At 36.0% G+C, this 13,007-nt stretch overlaps 1 protein-coding gene across 2 annotated transcripts in view; it reads right to left on the bottom strand.

The window, feature by feature from the left end:
- Positions 1-13,007, bottom strand: part of RLF (RLF zinc finger) — an 80,224-nt gene that overhangs the window by 16,982 nt on the left and 50,235 nt on the right. For both annotated transcript variants that reach the window (XM_024554627.4, XM_045190882.3), the window contains one exon: positions 1,208-1,344. In XM_024554627.4, the coding sequence (XP_024410395.2) occupies positions 1,208-1,344 (137 nt within the window). The remainder of the gene's footprint in view (positions 1-1,207; positions 1,345-13,007) is intronic.

Below are 13,007 nucleotides of genomic sequence, written 5' to 3'. Positions count from 1 at the left end.
GGATTTGGTGGTAAAGACTTCAAATTGGATTCTGGCTGTGCCAAGAAGACATCCAGATTAGGTAGGAGTCAAAGCCCCTGCCATGTGAGCCCAAGACCCTGGGCAATCACAAGACTTCTCTGACCCTCTGAGCCTCCACCACCTGCCTCTTCTGTGCAGTGATTATTATGAGTGAGTGAGATAATTTACAGTACACAAATAGTATTTCTATGTAAAATAGTAAACAAAAATATAGCAATCTACAAAATGCTAGTAACACAAAATTATACAAATACACACAGACACTCCAGACGGAGATGAAGGGTGTATACAAAAAGGTTTATTACTAGGTTTTCCAATAAACAAAATGTTCATTCCCAACTTCATCTTTACTCCTTAATTTTGTTTCTCAAGTTATCTTTAGTTTCTAAAACACTCAAGGTTCCTCTAATCAAGATTATGCAGATCCAACCCATTCTTTGAATTACAGCTCAAATACTACCTCCTTCCTGACACTGGTGTACAGCCAGCATCTTTTTCTAACCTCCTATAACATTACTGATACCACTAATCTGATTTCTTATTGGCAGACTCTTACATTTAGAGGTTTCCTATTTATCAAGTTTGACTTATGGACTAAATAGATTCAATACAGTTAGAATGAAAGAACCATGGGTTACACCTACTGTTTCCTATTTAATAACTAAGTACTCAGCAGGCAAACAAGATATAAATTGAATTAAAACCAAAATAATGCATTTCTGCTATATGGTAGCAGAGTTACAAAAGAAATTACTATTCAAACAGATTACCTTCTCTACTGCAAGTCTGACCTAAAAACCTAGATAACTAGTGCGTTTCCAAATAACAAACAGAGAGTGACTACCAGAATTCTGATATAATAATGTAAAGGAAAACAACCTAACATCAATTTGTAGTGACATAATTTTATCTTCAAAGAAGAAGGCACATATTGGAGTTAATGAACAACCCTCTATAGAATGATGAAGATGAGCTCAAACTTTTTACCCTTTGTTTTTGGACCCTTCCAGAAAAGATCAAATCAATGACATCATTAAGTGGGCTAGCTTATAAACAAAATTTTATTCACAAGTCATCATTTAATTTGCTTGGACTTAAAATTTGGAACAAACCAATGTTTTACATACACCCTAACTGCTATGCTATGTGCTAAGAAATAAAGGGAATAAAACGTAAATATACTTACCAAGAACAATATACACTTGCAGTTTGGAGCTGCTGCGTAAGGTAGGTCGTACAAAGAACAAATGCTGTGTTATCCTGACCCTCGGATTCCAAATTACATATGATGTCTAGTATTTCCTTGCAGTCAACCTTTGCAATCTATCAAAAATGAGATGACTAAGTCAAAAAGAAAATGGTGACTTTCCTGTACACTTTGTTACACATAACATAAGCTTCTTTTCTATCTTTGATCACTGACGAAGCAAGACTTTAAAATGGCTGGGTCTTATGATAATGACCTAATTAATGGCTGAGTCTTATGGAATGAAATATTTCATATAAGAAAATATTAAACAGAGAATAGAACAGATAAGAAGTTCCACTGCAGTCCCAACACAGATAAAAATATTTTAGTACAGTTTTTAAAAAATTACTCACGAACACCGCTGCTACATAAATGAGTCGAATTATGTAGATTAACCAGGTTATTTTCAGCTAAAGTACCATCATTTCCCCCCCCTGTGTTTTCTTTCTTTTGTTCATTTTCAATTTTACTCAAGTCACTCTAGTTACAGGTAGAAAAATAAAGGGCTTAACCTTGCTGCCAGTAGGGCTAAAAGAAGACAACTAAGACACTGTTTTAAATGTAAATGCTATAGTAGTATGTCATTTCCTCATACAAATAAGGAAAAAAACCTGTGTGTGAGTTTTTCAAAGAACTGAAACACTTCTAGAAATTTATATTTTTAATTTGTACTATTTATGGGAATCTTAAAAAAAAAACTTCTGAGCAAATCAGTAGGGTTTTCTGGGGCTTTTCTGTATACTGGTCAAACAGAATAAAAACTCTAAAGACCCTTTCTCATTCTCTATTGTATCACTTCCCTGTCTTAATAAATAGAATGTAAAGAACACAGTCTACTTCATTACTGTTTCAGCATTACAAATGTCAATTATACCAGGCACTAAATATACAACACTGATCATTTCAAGACCACTGAGGTGTGCGTAAGGGCAAATGAGGTATAAAGAGTTTAGTTCTCTCTTACAGGGTGCTATGCAGTTCTCATCCATGGTTCTAAGTCACTAATTTTAATCATACCCTCAGGCACCATAAGGCTTCTTTCAAAACTTAGCTCAAATGTCATTGTCTTAGAATCCTCCTCTATAAACACATTAGAATCTCTGTCAAAAACTCTACTTTTAAATTCCTCCTCTGTAGCATTTATCACAACTGTAAGTCAATCACTAGTTGAACAACTTATTAGCATCTGTCTTCTCTGCTGGAATATAAAATCCATGAGATCTATGTACATCTTGTTCAAAACTCAGCACTTAACAGTGTCTGGAACACAGAAGACACTCAGTAAATAGGTGCTGATGAATGGATAAATGAATCTCAAGTTTTATCAAAGTAAAAGGCTCATGTTTACAACTAACAAACTGAACATTATACAATTCTGTGTTTTCTAATCGTTACGAAGACAAACAATGACTTAATAAGCAATATATTGTGTGGTTAAAAGCAATTATTCTAGAACCTGATTGTGTATATTCTCTTTCTAGCTCTATAGCTACTGGTTATGTGATCCTGGATAAGTTGCATTAACTCCTCAGTAACTTGATTACTCAGTTTCCACATCTGTAAAATGGGAATAATAGAACCTCTCTCATAGTCATTATTAAGAATTACTATGTTTTAGTACAAAATGATGACTATATTAATAATACTGTACTGAATATCTGAAAGTTGCTGAGAGACCTCAAAAGTTCTCATCACAAGGAAAAAAACTGTAATTATGTCTGGTGACAGATGTTAAGTAGACTTATTATGGTGATCATTTTGCAACATATAAAAATACTGAATCATTATGTTGTACACCTAAAACTAATATGTTATATATGTCAATTATTACCTGAATAAAAAAATGTGTGCCTATTAAAGGTGTAGTTAAGCCTTTTAAAAAAGATGTTTTAAAAAGGGACTGGCAAATAGGGAGTACTTTAAAAGTGATGTTAAAAATTGTTTTCATAAAATATATAATTTTTTTTAAAGGAGGGGGAGAAAGTGAACCTTAAGAGTATACTAAGAAGTATTTCAAAAGATCGTTTTCAGATGCAAAATCACTCAATGCAAAGTTGTATCTAAACAAGTACTGGGAGGCCAAGTTAAATTGTTAAAGCCTAAAACACAATTAAAGTTAAATTCAGCTTTCGGGGGGTGGGGGGGGAAGACCTCATCATACATTATGAAGATGAAATTTTACTGATGCCCTAGACAACCGATGGATGCCCATCTATAACTGAATTAAACAGAAGGGTCCTCCAGAGAGGAAATGCCCACCACACAGTCACTTAAAATTACACTAACTGAAGGACCAAAATGAGAATTCCGTAGCGTGTGAAAACAGCTGTTCCAGAGCTACCACCACCTAGTATCCCTGCCACGTTAAAGCTCCTGTCAAAAACTAAGAATTCTAAATTTGGTTTAGACTGCCATATAACATCTCCAAGCTGAGTAACAGCATGAGAAATTCTCTAATCTATACAAATTAGAATAAAAATAACATACAACTGTATTTCTAGAAGTGCCCAGGTTCCCCAGTTGGGGGCCTGAGAGAAGCAACCAGTTGATATATCTCTCATACGCTGATGTTTCTCTCCCTTTCTCCCTCCCTTCCCCTCTCCCTAAAAAGTAAATAAATAAAATCTTTAAAATGATATACTTTTAACACCTCATAAGTAATACAATATGATTATACTACTTGTCCTCAACCTTCTGCAATAAGCTGAAGAGCACACTAAAAACCAAACATAAGCCACAAAGTATTTTTCAGCTACAGTGAATTAAAATGAAGGTCACTGACAAGGTTTTGAGAATTCAATAATTATCTAGGAAATACCTTGTATTTCCTAGGACTGGTACTGAAATAATTTCTTTGTTCTTAAATATGATTCCTATCCCTGGGCTTTACATTCTTTACCTATTAAGACAAGTAGGACATATGCATCAAATAATTCAATCTTTGTTTACCATCCATCTTACCTACTAGAATATATCTTCCATGAGAGCAAAAGTTTGTTTCATTCACCACTGCATCTTCAGTGCCTACAACAGTGCCAGGCACATGGTGGGGGGGGAGGGGAAGGGGGATCATCAATAAATATTTGTCAACATGAAAGGTTACATGGTAACTTAGTGGCCACAAAATGTCAGGATGACCAAGGGGGACAGATTGAAGACAGGAAGAATAAGATGGACTAGAGTTAGAAAATAAGTCTTCAAGGAAAATAGTTTTTAGGGGATACCAGGGTCTAGATGTATAAGGGTAGGATGGCCCAAAGAAAGATGACAGATTGCGCAAATCATTAAAAGTGAGAGTAACTGCATCATATGAGGAGGGAAAAGGTTGCCTGTTACAAAGAGTAATATTTAAGAATTAACTGGCACTAAGTAAGTGAATGAGAGGTTGAATTAAATAAGGTTAAGAGACTTAGGACAAAGCTAAATTGCACACTGGAAGAATAAAACCGTATCATAAGGTTGTGCAGATTCAAACTACACAAAGGTAACCAGCTAAGATGGTTAGTGGGGACTTAAATTCGGTCTGCTTGCGAAGCCCTAAGTGTTGGCATAGGGCTTCTCCTCTCAGAAGAAGGGAGACCTTTGAGAGGCAACCATATGAAGGGGGGCATAGTAGAACATGGTAATTTTTGCTAATTTCCATAAAGGCAGCATATAGGCTAATGACAGTGACAGGCTGGAGAACATATAATTTACCCTTTGGGTTTTATGGGGAATTAGAGGATTTTGCTGCTACTGTTTCTTTTGGATATATATCCAAAAGGGATGACTTGAAATCAGTATGGTTTTTGGTTTAATTTCTATTTATTAGATTTCTCCTGATCATGAAATTATTTATAATAGAAACCCTGAAAGATATAAAAAATAAAAGTTATCCTTAGACCTTTTAACAACATGGTTGTTGAAAGTTTTAGTCCAGTATTTTGTCTATACGCACTAACTGTACAGCATGGATTTGACCTGTCCACCTGCCAATACGTATCTATTTTAAAGGGAGGGACTATACTGGTTGTATATTCCTTCTTTTACCCTAATGTTGTGTCTGACTTAAGTGAGTTTTTACCAGCCCACCAGATAGAGAGGAGAAGGTAGGCTAACTGTAAAGTAACTATACTTTACTAACTATACAGAGAGTAAGAAGTACATGTGAAAAAATAAAGGAGTTAGAAAGATAATAACAACAACAACACTTCTCTTATAGCATTTGTTACGTTATGCCAGGCTCTGATCTGCAAGTTTGCATAAACTAAATCTTCACAACCACCCAACAATACAGGTACACTACTGTTATCCCCAGTTACAGATTACAAAACTTAAAGCACAAATAGATTAAGTAACTTGCCAAAGGTTATACAGATACTAAGAGTCCCAGGATCTACCCCAGGCAGTCTGGCTCCAGAGTCCATACTCTTAACCAATATTTTATACAGAGATGTTTTAATAGTAGAACACATAATACGTTATGACCAAACAGAAAGGGAACTGTACACCTTTGGTATTCCCCAACTCTGTGCTCTTTGAAGACAAGGAATATGTTGATTGTTTTGTTTCTAAGGGTAGAAAATAAACATTTACTGAAGGAAAATGAATGAACCAAGAGCAGAACCAGCCAAGAACTTAGAAGCATCTGAAAGACTATTCAGGATCATTCATTCCACACCATGTCCTCACCTTAAGCCTTTTCGAAATCCTTATCAGTTCCCTCATATCTTTCCTTATCAAAATCTATTTCATAACAAAAGTCTGATAAACAATGATATAAAAATAGAAATCACGCATAAGCATCAGCAATGACATTGGAATTTACCAGTATCAAAACTTTCAGGATAAATGCATGAAGTAGCTAATGCTGGAAAATCAGGTGGCAAAGATGAAAACGTATCATCTTACCTAACAATTTTATATATATTGGTTACATAACTTCCTACCAGCCCTGATGCTGAATAAGGAATAAAAACAAAGAGTTGGACATAACAAGGGTAATGCCTGAAAATTATCCTGTGGCAAATCCTGGGTAAAATATAATGAATGTCTTTTGTAAATGCATAGCTGAACACTCAAAAAAGATAAATAAATCACTAAGGGAAAAGAGTATTTAAGTTTGACCATCTTCCCTAATTTGACATATCGTTGCTAATGTCACTAAGAGCCTGAGCTTCACGAGCTGTGGATAGATGGCAGAGCTCAGACCTGAGAGCAGAAACTTGGCACTAAGACTGTCTATATTAAGTTGTGCCCCTGAAGAGCTAAAAACTGAAAGGGTGGACTAAAATTAAAAAAAAAAAAAAGAAGTAATAAAACCAGGATATAAGAGGAAAACTTATTTGTCAATCTTAAGCTGAATTCTGGTAGGATAAAAGAAGAATCATTTTAGGTTTATAACCTGTCCTTCTCCAAACCTGGAGTGTGATATAACACTACTGTTGTCTGAAATCCCCAAACTGAGAAAAATAAAATAAAAGGATGATCTAGCTGGTAACAGCTCTGAGTTACCAGGCAGAAGCAATCATAAAACTGCTTTGATTTATAGAAATATGCTAAGGCCTATTAGAATTCGCAGACATAAAGCACTCTCTACTTCCACCCACCCCACCAAAACTAAGCTCAAAATTCCAAACTATAAAAAGCACGAACAGGCCACCCCGAAAATGCAAGCAAGGACAGTAAGCTGCAGAACTAGACTCCTGAGAACTTCAGATAACAGAATATAGAACACAAAGAAAGATTTGAACACCCATCCAACCATGGATTTTGGGGGGGAAAAAATGAAACAGTACAATGAGTTTGATAATAAGAGAGAGAGAGAGAGAGAGAGAGAGAGAGAGAGAGAGAGAGAGAGAGAGAGAGAGAGGGAGAGACACTGAGAGTCATGAAGGGAGGGAAGATGGGAGAGGGAAGGACCAGGGGAAGGAAGGAAGGAAGGAAGGGAGGGAGGGAGGGAGGGAGGAGGGAGGGAGGGAGGGAGGGAGGGAGGAGGGAGGGAGCATTAAGTCATGGAAAAACATGGAGGTAAATGTACAGGGGTAGGCAAAAGTAGATTTATAGTTGTATGTGAAACAGGAGTTTATTCCTTTTTTATTTTATTGTTGTTCAAGTACAGTGGTCTGCATTTACCCCCCACAACTCCCCCCCACCAAGTTTATTCTTGTATTATTAATTATTGTACTTATTTGCATTACAACTATAAACCTACTTTTTGTCCACTCCTGTATATTGTTAAGTGAAAGAAGCCAATCTGAAAAGGCTACATACTATTTGATTCCAACTACATGACATTCTGGAATAGGCAAAACTGTGTAGGTAGTAAAAAGTGGTTGTTAGGGATTTGAGGGGAAAAAGAGAGAGAGATGAAAAGGCAGAATACAAGAAATTTTTAAGGCAGTAAAACTATTCTATATGATACTGTGACGGTAGATTCATGTCATTTATATGTTTCAAACACATAGAATGTACAACACAAACAAGGAACCCTAATGTAACTATGGATTTTAGTTAATAACAATGTATTGGTTCACCAATTGTAAGAAATGTAACACACTAATGGCAAGATGTTAACAGGTGAAACTGAGGGTGGGCGGGAGGGTATGTATGGGAGCTCTATTTTCCACTCAATTTTTCTTTAAACCTAAAACTGCCCCCCCAAAATCCTATTAATTTTAACTTGAATTATTTGTCTTTTTATTACTAGCTTGTAAGAGTTCTTCATATATTTTGGATTCAAGTCCTTTACCAGACATATGGTTTGCAAATATTTTCTCCCATCCTGTGGATCACTTTTCACTTGCCTGGGTGTCCTTTGATGCACAAAGTTGGATTCAGTTCTATGTATTTTTTCTTTAGTCACAGGTGTTTTTGGTGTCAGGTGTAAGAAACAATTGCCTAATCTGAGGTCTTAAAGATTTATTCCTGTCCTGGCTGGTGTGACTCAGTAGGTTGGGTGTCATCCTGAAAACCGAAAAGCACCTGGTTCAATTCCCAGTCAAGGCACGTGCCTGGGTTGTGGGTCAGGTCTCCAGTTGGGGGTGTGTGAGAGGAAATCAATTGATGTTTCTCCCCATTTCTTACTCCCTCCCTTTCCCTCTCTCTAAAAGTAAATAAAATCTTTACAAATATTAAATTAAAAAACTAAAGGTTTATTCCTGTGTTTTCTTGTAAGTTGCTACAGTTTTAGTTCTTACATTGAAGTCCATGATGCATTTAGAGTTAATATTTGCATATGGTCCAACTCCCTTTCTTTCCTCTCTTGAATTGTCTTGGCATCTGTGTAGAAAACGACGGCTTTAGGTGTGAGGGCTTATCTCTAGACTCTCCATTCTAGTACACTGATCTTTTTGCCTATCTTTTTTTTCTTTTCATCAGTTCTGCTGAAACATACTGTCTTAATTACTGTAACCTTTTGAAACTTTGAAATAAAAAAGTGTGAGTCCTCCAAATTCATTCTTTTACAAGATTTTGGGAATCCTGAGTCCCTTGAATTTCCACATCAATTTTAGGATCAGCTTAACAATTCCTGCACAAAAGAAAGGTAGGATTTTGATAGAGATGACACTGAATCTGTAAATTAATATGGGGAGTACGGCCATGTTTATAATATTAAGTCTTCTGATCCATGAACATGGGCTATTTTCCATTAATTTAGACTTTCTCACATTTCATAGCCTTCAGTGTAAAAGTCTTGTACTTTTCTTTTTTAATTTGTTCCTAACTACCTTATTCTTTTTGATGCTATTGTACATGGAATTGTTCCCTTAATTTCATTTTTGCATTGTTCATTGCTAGATGTATATAAATAAAAATGACTTTTGCATATTCATCTTTTTAGGATTGTTCATATACAAGACTATGACATATGCAAATACACCGTACTTATTCATCTTCCTTTCCAATCTAGATGGTTTTTCTTTCTTTCCTTGAGTAACTGCCCTGGCTAAAATTTCCAATACAGTATCAAATAGAAGTGGCAAGAGCAAACATTCTTGTTTTTTTTCCTTCCTGATCTTGGGGGAAAGCCAATCTTTCATCATAAAATATAATGTCAACTGTAGGGTTTCAAAGGCGCCCTTTATCAGGCTGAGGAAGTTCCCTACCATTCCTAGTTGGAGTGCTTTTACATAAAAGGGCATAGGATCTTGTGATGAGTGTGTGGCTTTTATCCTTTTTATTGAACATGGTGTATTATATTGATTGACTTAAACCAACCTTGTGTTCCTGTATAAATGCCACTCAGTTAAGGTGTATACTCCTTTTTATATGTTGTGTATTTGTCTCACTGCTTTTTTGTTGAGGATTTTTGCAACTATATTCATTAGGGATATTGGTCTACAGTTTCTCTCTTTCTTTTAAAGACTGTTTGTTTGTTTTTAGAGGAATGGGAAGGGAGCGAGAAAGAGAGGGAAAGAAGATGTGTGAGAGAAACACTGATTGGTTGTCTGTCACACGCCCCCAACTGGGGACCTGGCCTGCAACCCAGGCATGTGCCCTGACTGAGAATTGAACCAGTGACCTTTGGGTTCACACGCCAGTGCTCAATCCACTCAGCCACACCAGCCAGGGCTCAATTTGGTTCTTTTTATAATTTCCATTTTTTTGCTGCTATTCTCCACTTGTTCAGACATTGTTCTCACAATTTCCTTTAATTACTTACCTAGTTCCACCATTGCTTCTTTTGAGCCACCTGGTGTGCATATTCTCAGCTAAGGTCACACAAGGTGACTGTCTTCTTGTTTCAGTTCTCATAGTGTAACAAGTCTTTTTCATGTTCTATTTAGTGTCACTTTTTACATTTTTGTGTTTTTTTATTGGTGATTTCACTCTTTAAAATAGCCCCCAAGTGTAGTACTAAAGTGCTACCTAGATTTTCTAAGTGCAAGAGGCTGTGATGTGCCTTACAAAGAAAATACATGTATTAAATAAGCTTCATTCACGCACAGTGCTACTGGCTGTCAGTTCGGCCAGTAGCACTATGAATCAACAGTACATATTAAATAGCTTATCCTTATACAGAAACACACATAAAACAAAGTTATGATCTGTTGACAAAAATGTTGTGACAAGAAGCTTGCAGAAATCTAACCTTCCATATCCCCTAGGAGTAACAATTTCAGCATTTGCTAATTCAGTGTTTGCAGTGACTGTTATAGAACATAACTATCATGAATGACAAGAATTGACTGTACTTGTAATAGGTAATATAAAGTCCTTGTCTAGTTAGTCCAACATCTGGGTGTCCTTAGGAACAGCTTCTATAGGCTGCTTTTTTTTACCCTGTGTATGGGCTATCATTTTTCTTCTTTTGATAAGTGAGTATCTTAAATAATATACTACGGGAACTCTGGAAATCTGATTCCCTCACCTCTTTAGGGTTTGTTATTGTTGCTATTTAAAGACTTTCCTGGAATAATTCTGTAAAGTCTGTATTGTCATCTGTGGCCACTATGAAGTCTTCACTCATTTTGCTTAGTGGTCAGCTGTCTATTCAACATATTCAGGGTATTTGTTTAAATGCCTTGGACAAGTAGTCTCTCTGCTTTTGCCAAGCAGCTCTGCGTTTGTGTTGGGACATGCTTTCCATTTCAGTAGGCAGTTTACAACTATCTTGCCCTTCATTTCCTACTTGTACAGAGCCCCAAGGTAAACAAAAGGTGGGGAATTAGGGCCTTCTGAAGTCATTCCTTGGTAGATACACAGAATCCAAGGAATTACTTTCCTTGGATTTTACTTTCCAGAATCCAAGGAATATATCAGAGGTTTTCAAAGCCCCTGGTTCATGGACATCCCATATTCCAGTTTTTCTTTTTAATTTTTTGGCCAATCTCTTTTTAGCCTGACTAGTAATGCTTCCTCAGAAACAACTGATTAAGTTGTCATGTTAATGAATTATCGCTGATTGTTTTTGATGAATGTTCTGGGGACAGAGCTTTTGGCAGAGTAAACTCTGAATCAAATAAAGACAGGTTCTGAGAATGGAGTTTTTTAGAAGGTTGCCAGATAGGTCAAATGGTGACATTTTTCTGGGGATGGGCTTTTTCAGAGTTCCAAAACCATTCTATTTCCTTGGGTGACACTAGTCTGCTGGTTTTTACAGGCACCATAGTTTCCAGGTTGTTTCAAGGTTACTGTGAAGCTGAGGAGGGGGAGATGGGAAGTAGTAAAAGTTAAAATGCCACCAAACTTGCTGTTCTTACTGAAATTCATCTGTTTTTCTTGAATAAAACCTCCCAGAATTGTGATATGCTGTTAGGTAATTTCCAGAGTTCTGAAAAAGATAATTTCAACCAGTCTCTGACTTCAAACGCTGATGACTTGGAACTCTTTAATCTCCAGCTCAGACCTCTCCCCTAAGTCTCACATTGTGTGACCACTACCCGCTGCTCCTTCTCCTCTGTGCTGTCGTTCTTTGTACCTCCAGTGTGTAGTACAATCTTCCCATGGATATATGTTACACGATTGAAAGGCTTATATGTACTATTCTTTATTATAACATGTGAGTCTACAATTACCTCAAAATAAAATGTCTAATTTTATTTTATTTTTCACCTTGACTGTTGTAAAAAAAATGAATTTGGGGGCAAGAATAGATGCAACTATAAGACTTTCATAATAAGCAATCAACTAGCATAAAAGAAGGTGGGTAGAGGAAGCACATTTGTCTTCCTAAGTTATTTTCACGCTTAGGCTACAAAGGTTAAACTAGTACTCTGGCCACTGCTATTACTGGATTGTTTTCAATATAGTATTTTCAGTCTAGAATAGTGGTTTCAATCTAGTATTTCCCTGATCCATCCTGAGGTGTAAGGCAAATAATTTGTTCCTACTAATACCTTTTAAAAACTGAAATCAGTAATTCTTTTCAAAAAGGAATCAGAAAAACAAAAAGAATCAAAGTGGATTTAAGATTATCCGTAACATAGATTACTCTCACTTGCATCCCTGAGTAGGAGAAAGGTGGGAGTTACAGTTAGCAAGCTTCTATTTCATGTAAACCTGGGTCTATCTTTGGGATAAACAGGTCTATCTATCCCTGTTTAGTTTCAAAGACATCACCTGGAAAAAGGCTTCTAAAAATCTGGCTTCTTTTAAACTGTAGCAATACCACAGACCACCACTATGTTGAGAGGTCACGTGCAGGCTTCCTAAAGAAAGAAATGGTCATTGATGTTTTTAATTAAATCCTAGAATGGTGTGTATCTGAGAGAAACCTGAAATATCCTACTGAATTTTGAAAAATAATGTATGTCTAACTCTCCAGTGTAATCGTACATAAACCAAAAACCAAAATACCCACACATAACCCATGAAAGTGAGAGCAAAAGTGAGACCCAAATATACACTTAGTCACGGGAAAATGCCTCTTCTTCAAGTTATTTTTTAAAACTCTGCTTTAGGAGATAAAATATTTAAATAGGCAAATCCTCAATTTCCTCAGAAGGCCTTTTTACCTTTAGTGTACTTTCCAAGTATACATCTTATTCCCCATATGATTATTAATGGTAAAGTAAAATTATTCATATTTTAAATTTAATTGTACACTTTGTTATTATTCCTTGTTCTGGATCCATCTTAATCTTGTTTCTTATTTAAAATACATTTGGAATTTCTATGTTCTTGTTTACCTTTTCTTCTATTCCCAAACTGAATTCCCAGTGGGTCCTGTTTAAATGTATTTGCTATGTTTATCATTTATACCTAGTGACTGTGTCAATTCCCAACAGTGTTAGTTAAGACTGGTGAATAAATT

The sequence above is a fragment of the Desmodus rotundus genome, chromosome 3 (assembly GCF_022682495.2).
Source record: "Desmodus rotundus isolate HL8 chromosome 3, HLdesRot8A.1, whole genome shotgun sequence".
Taxonomy (NCBI): Eukaryota; Metazoa; Chordata; class Mammalia; order Chiroptera; family Phyllostomidae; genus Desmodus; species Desmodus rotundus.
Note: the sequence above shows the minus strand (reverse complement) of the source record. Positions and strands in the feature narration are given on the sequence as shown.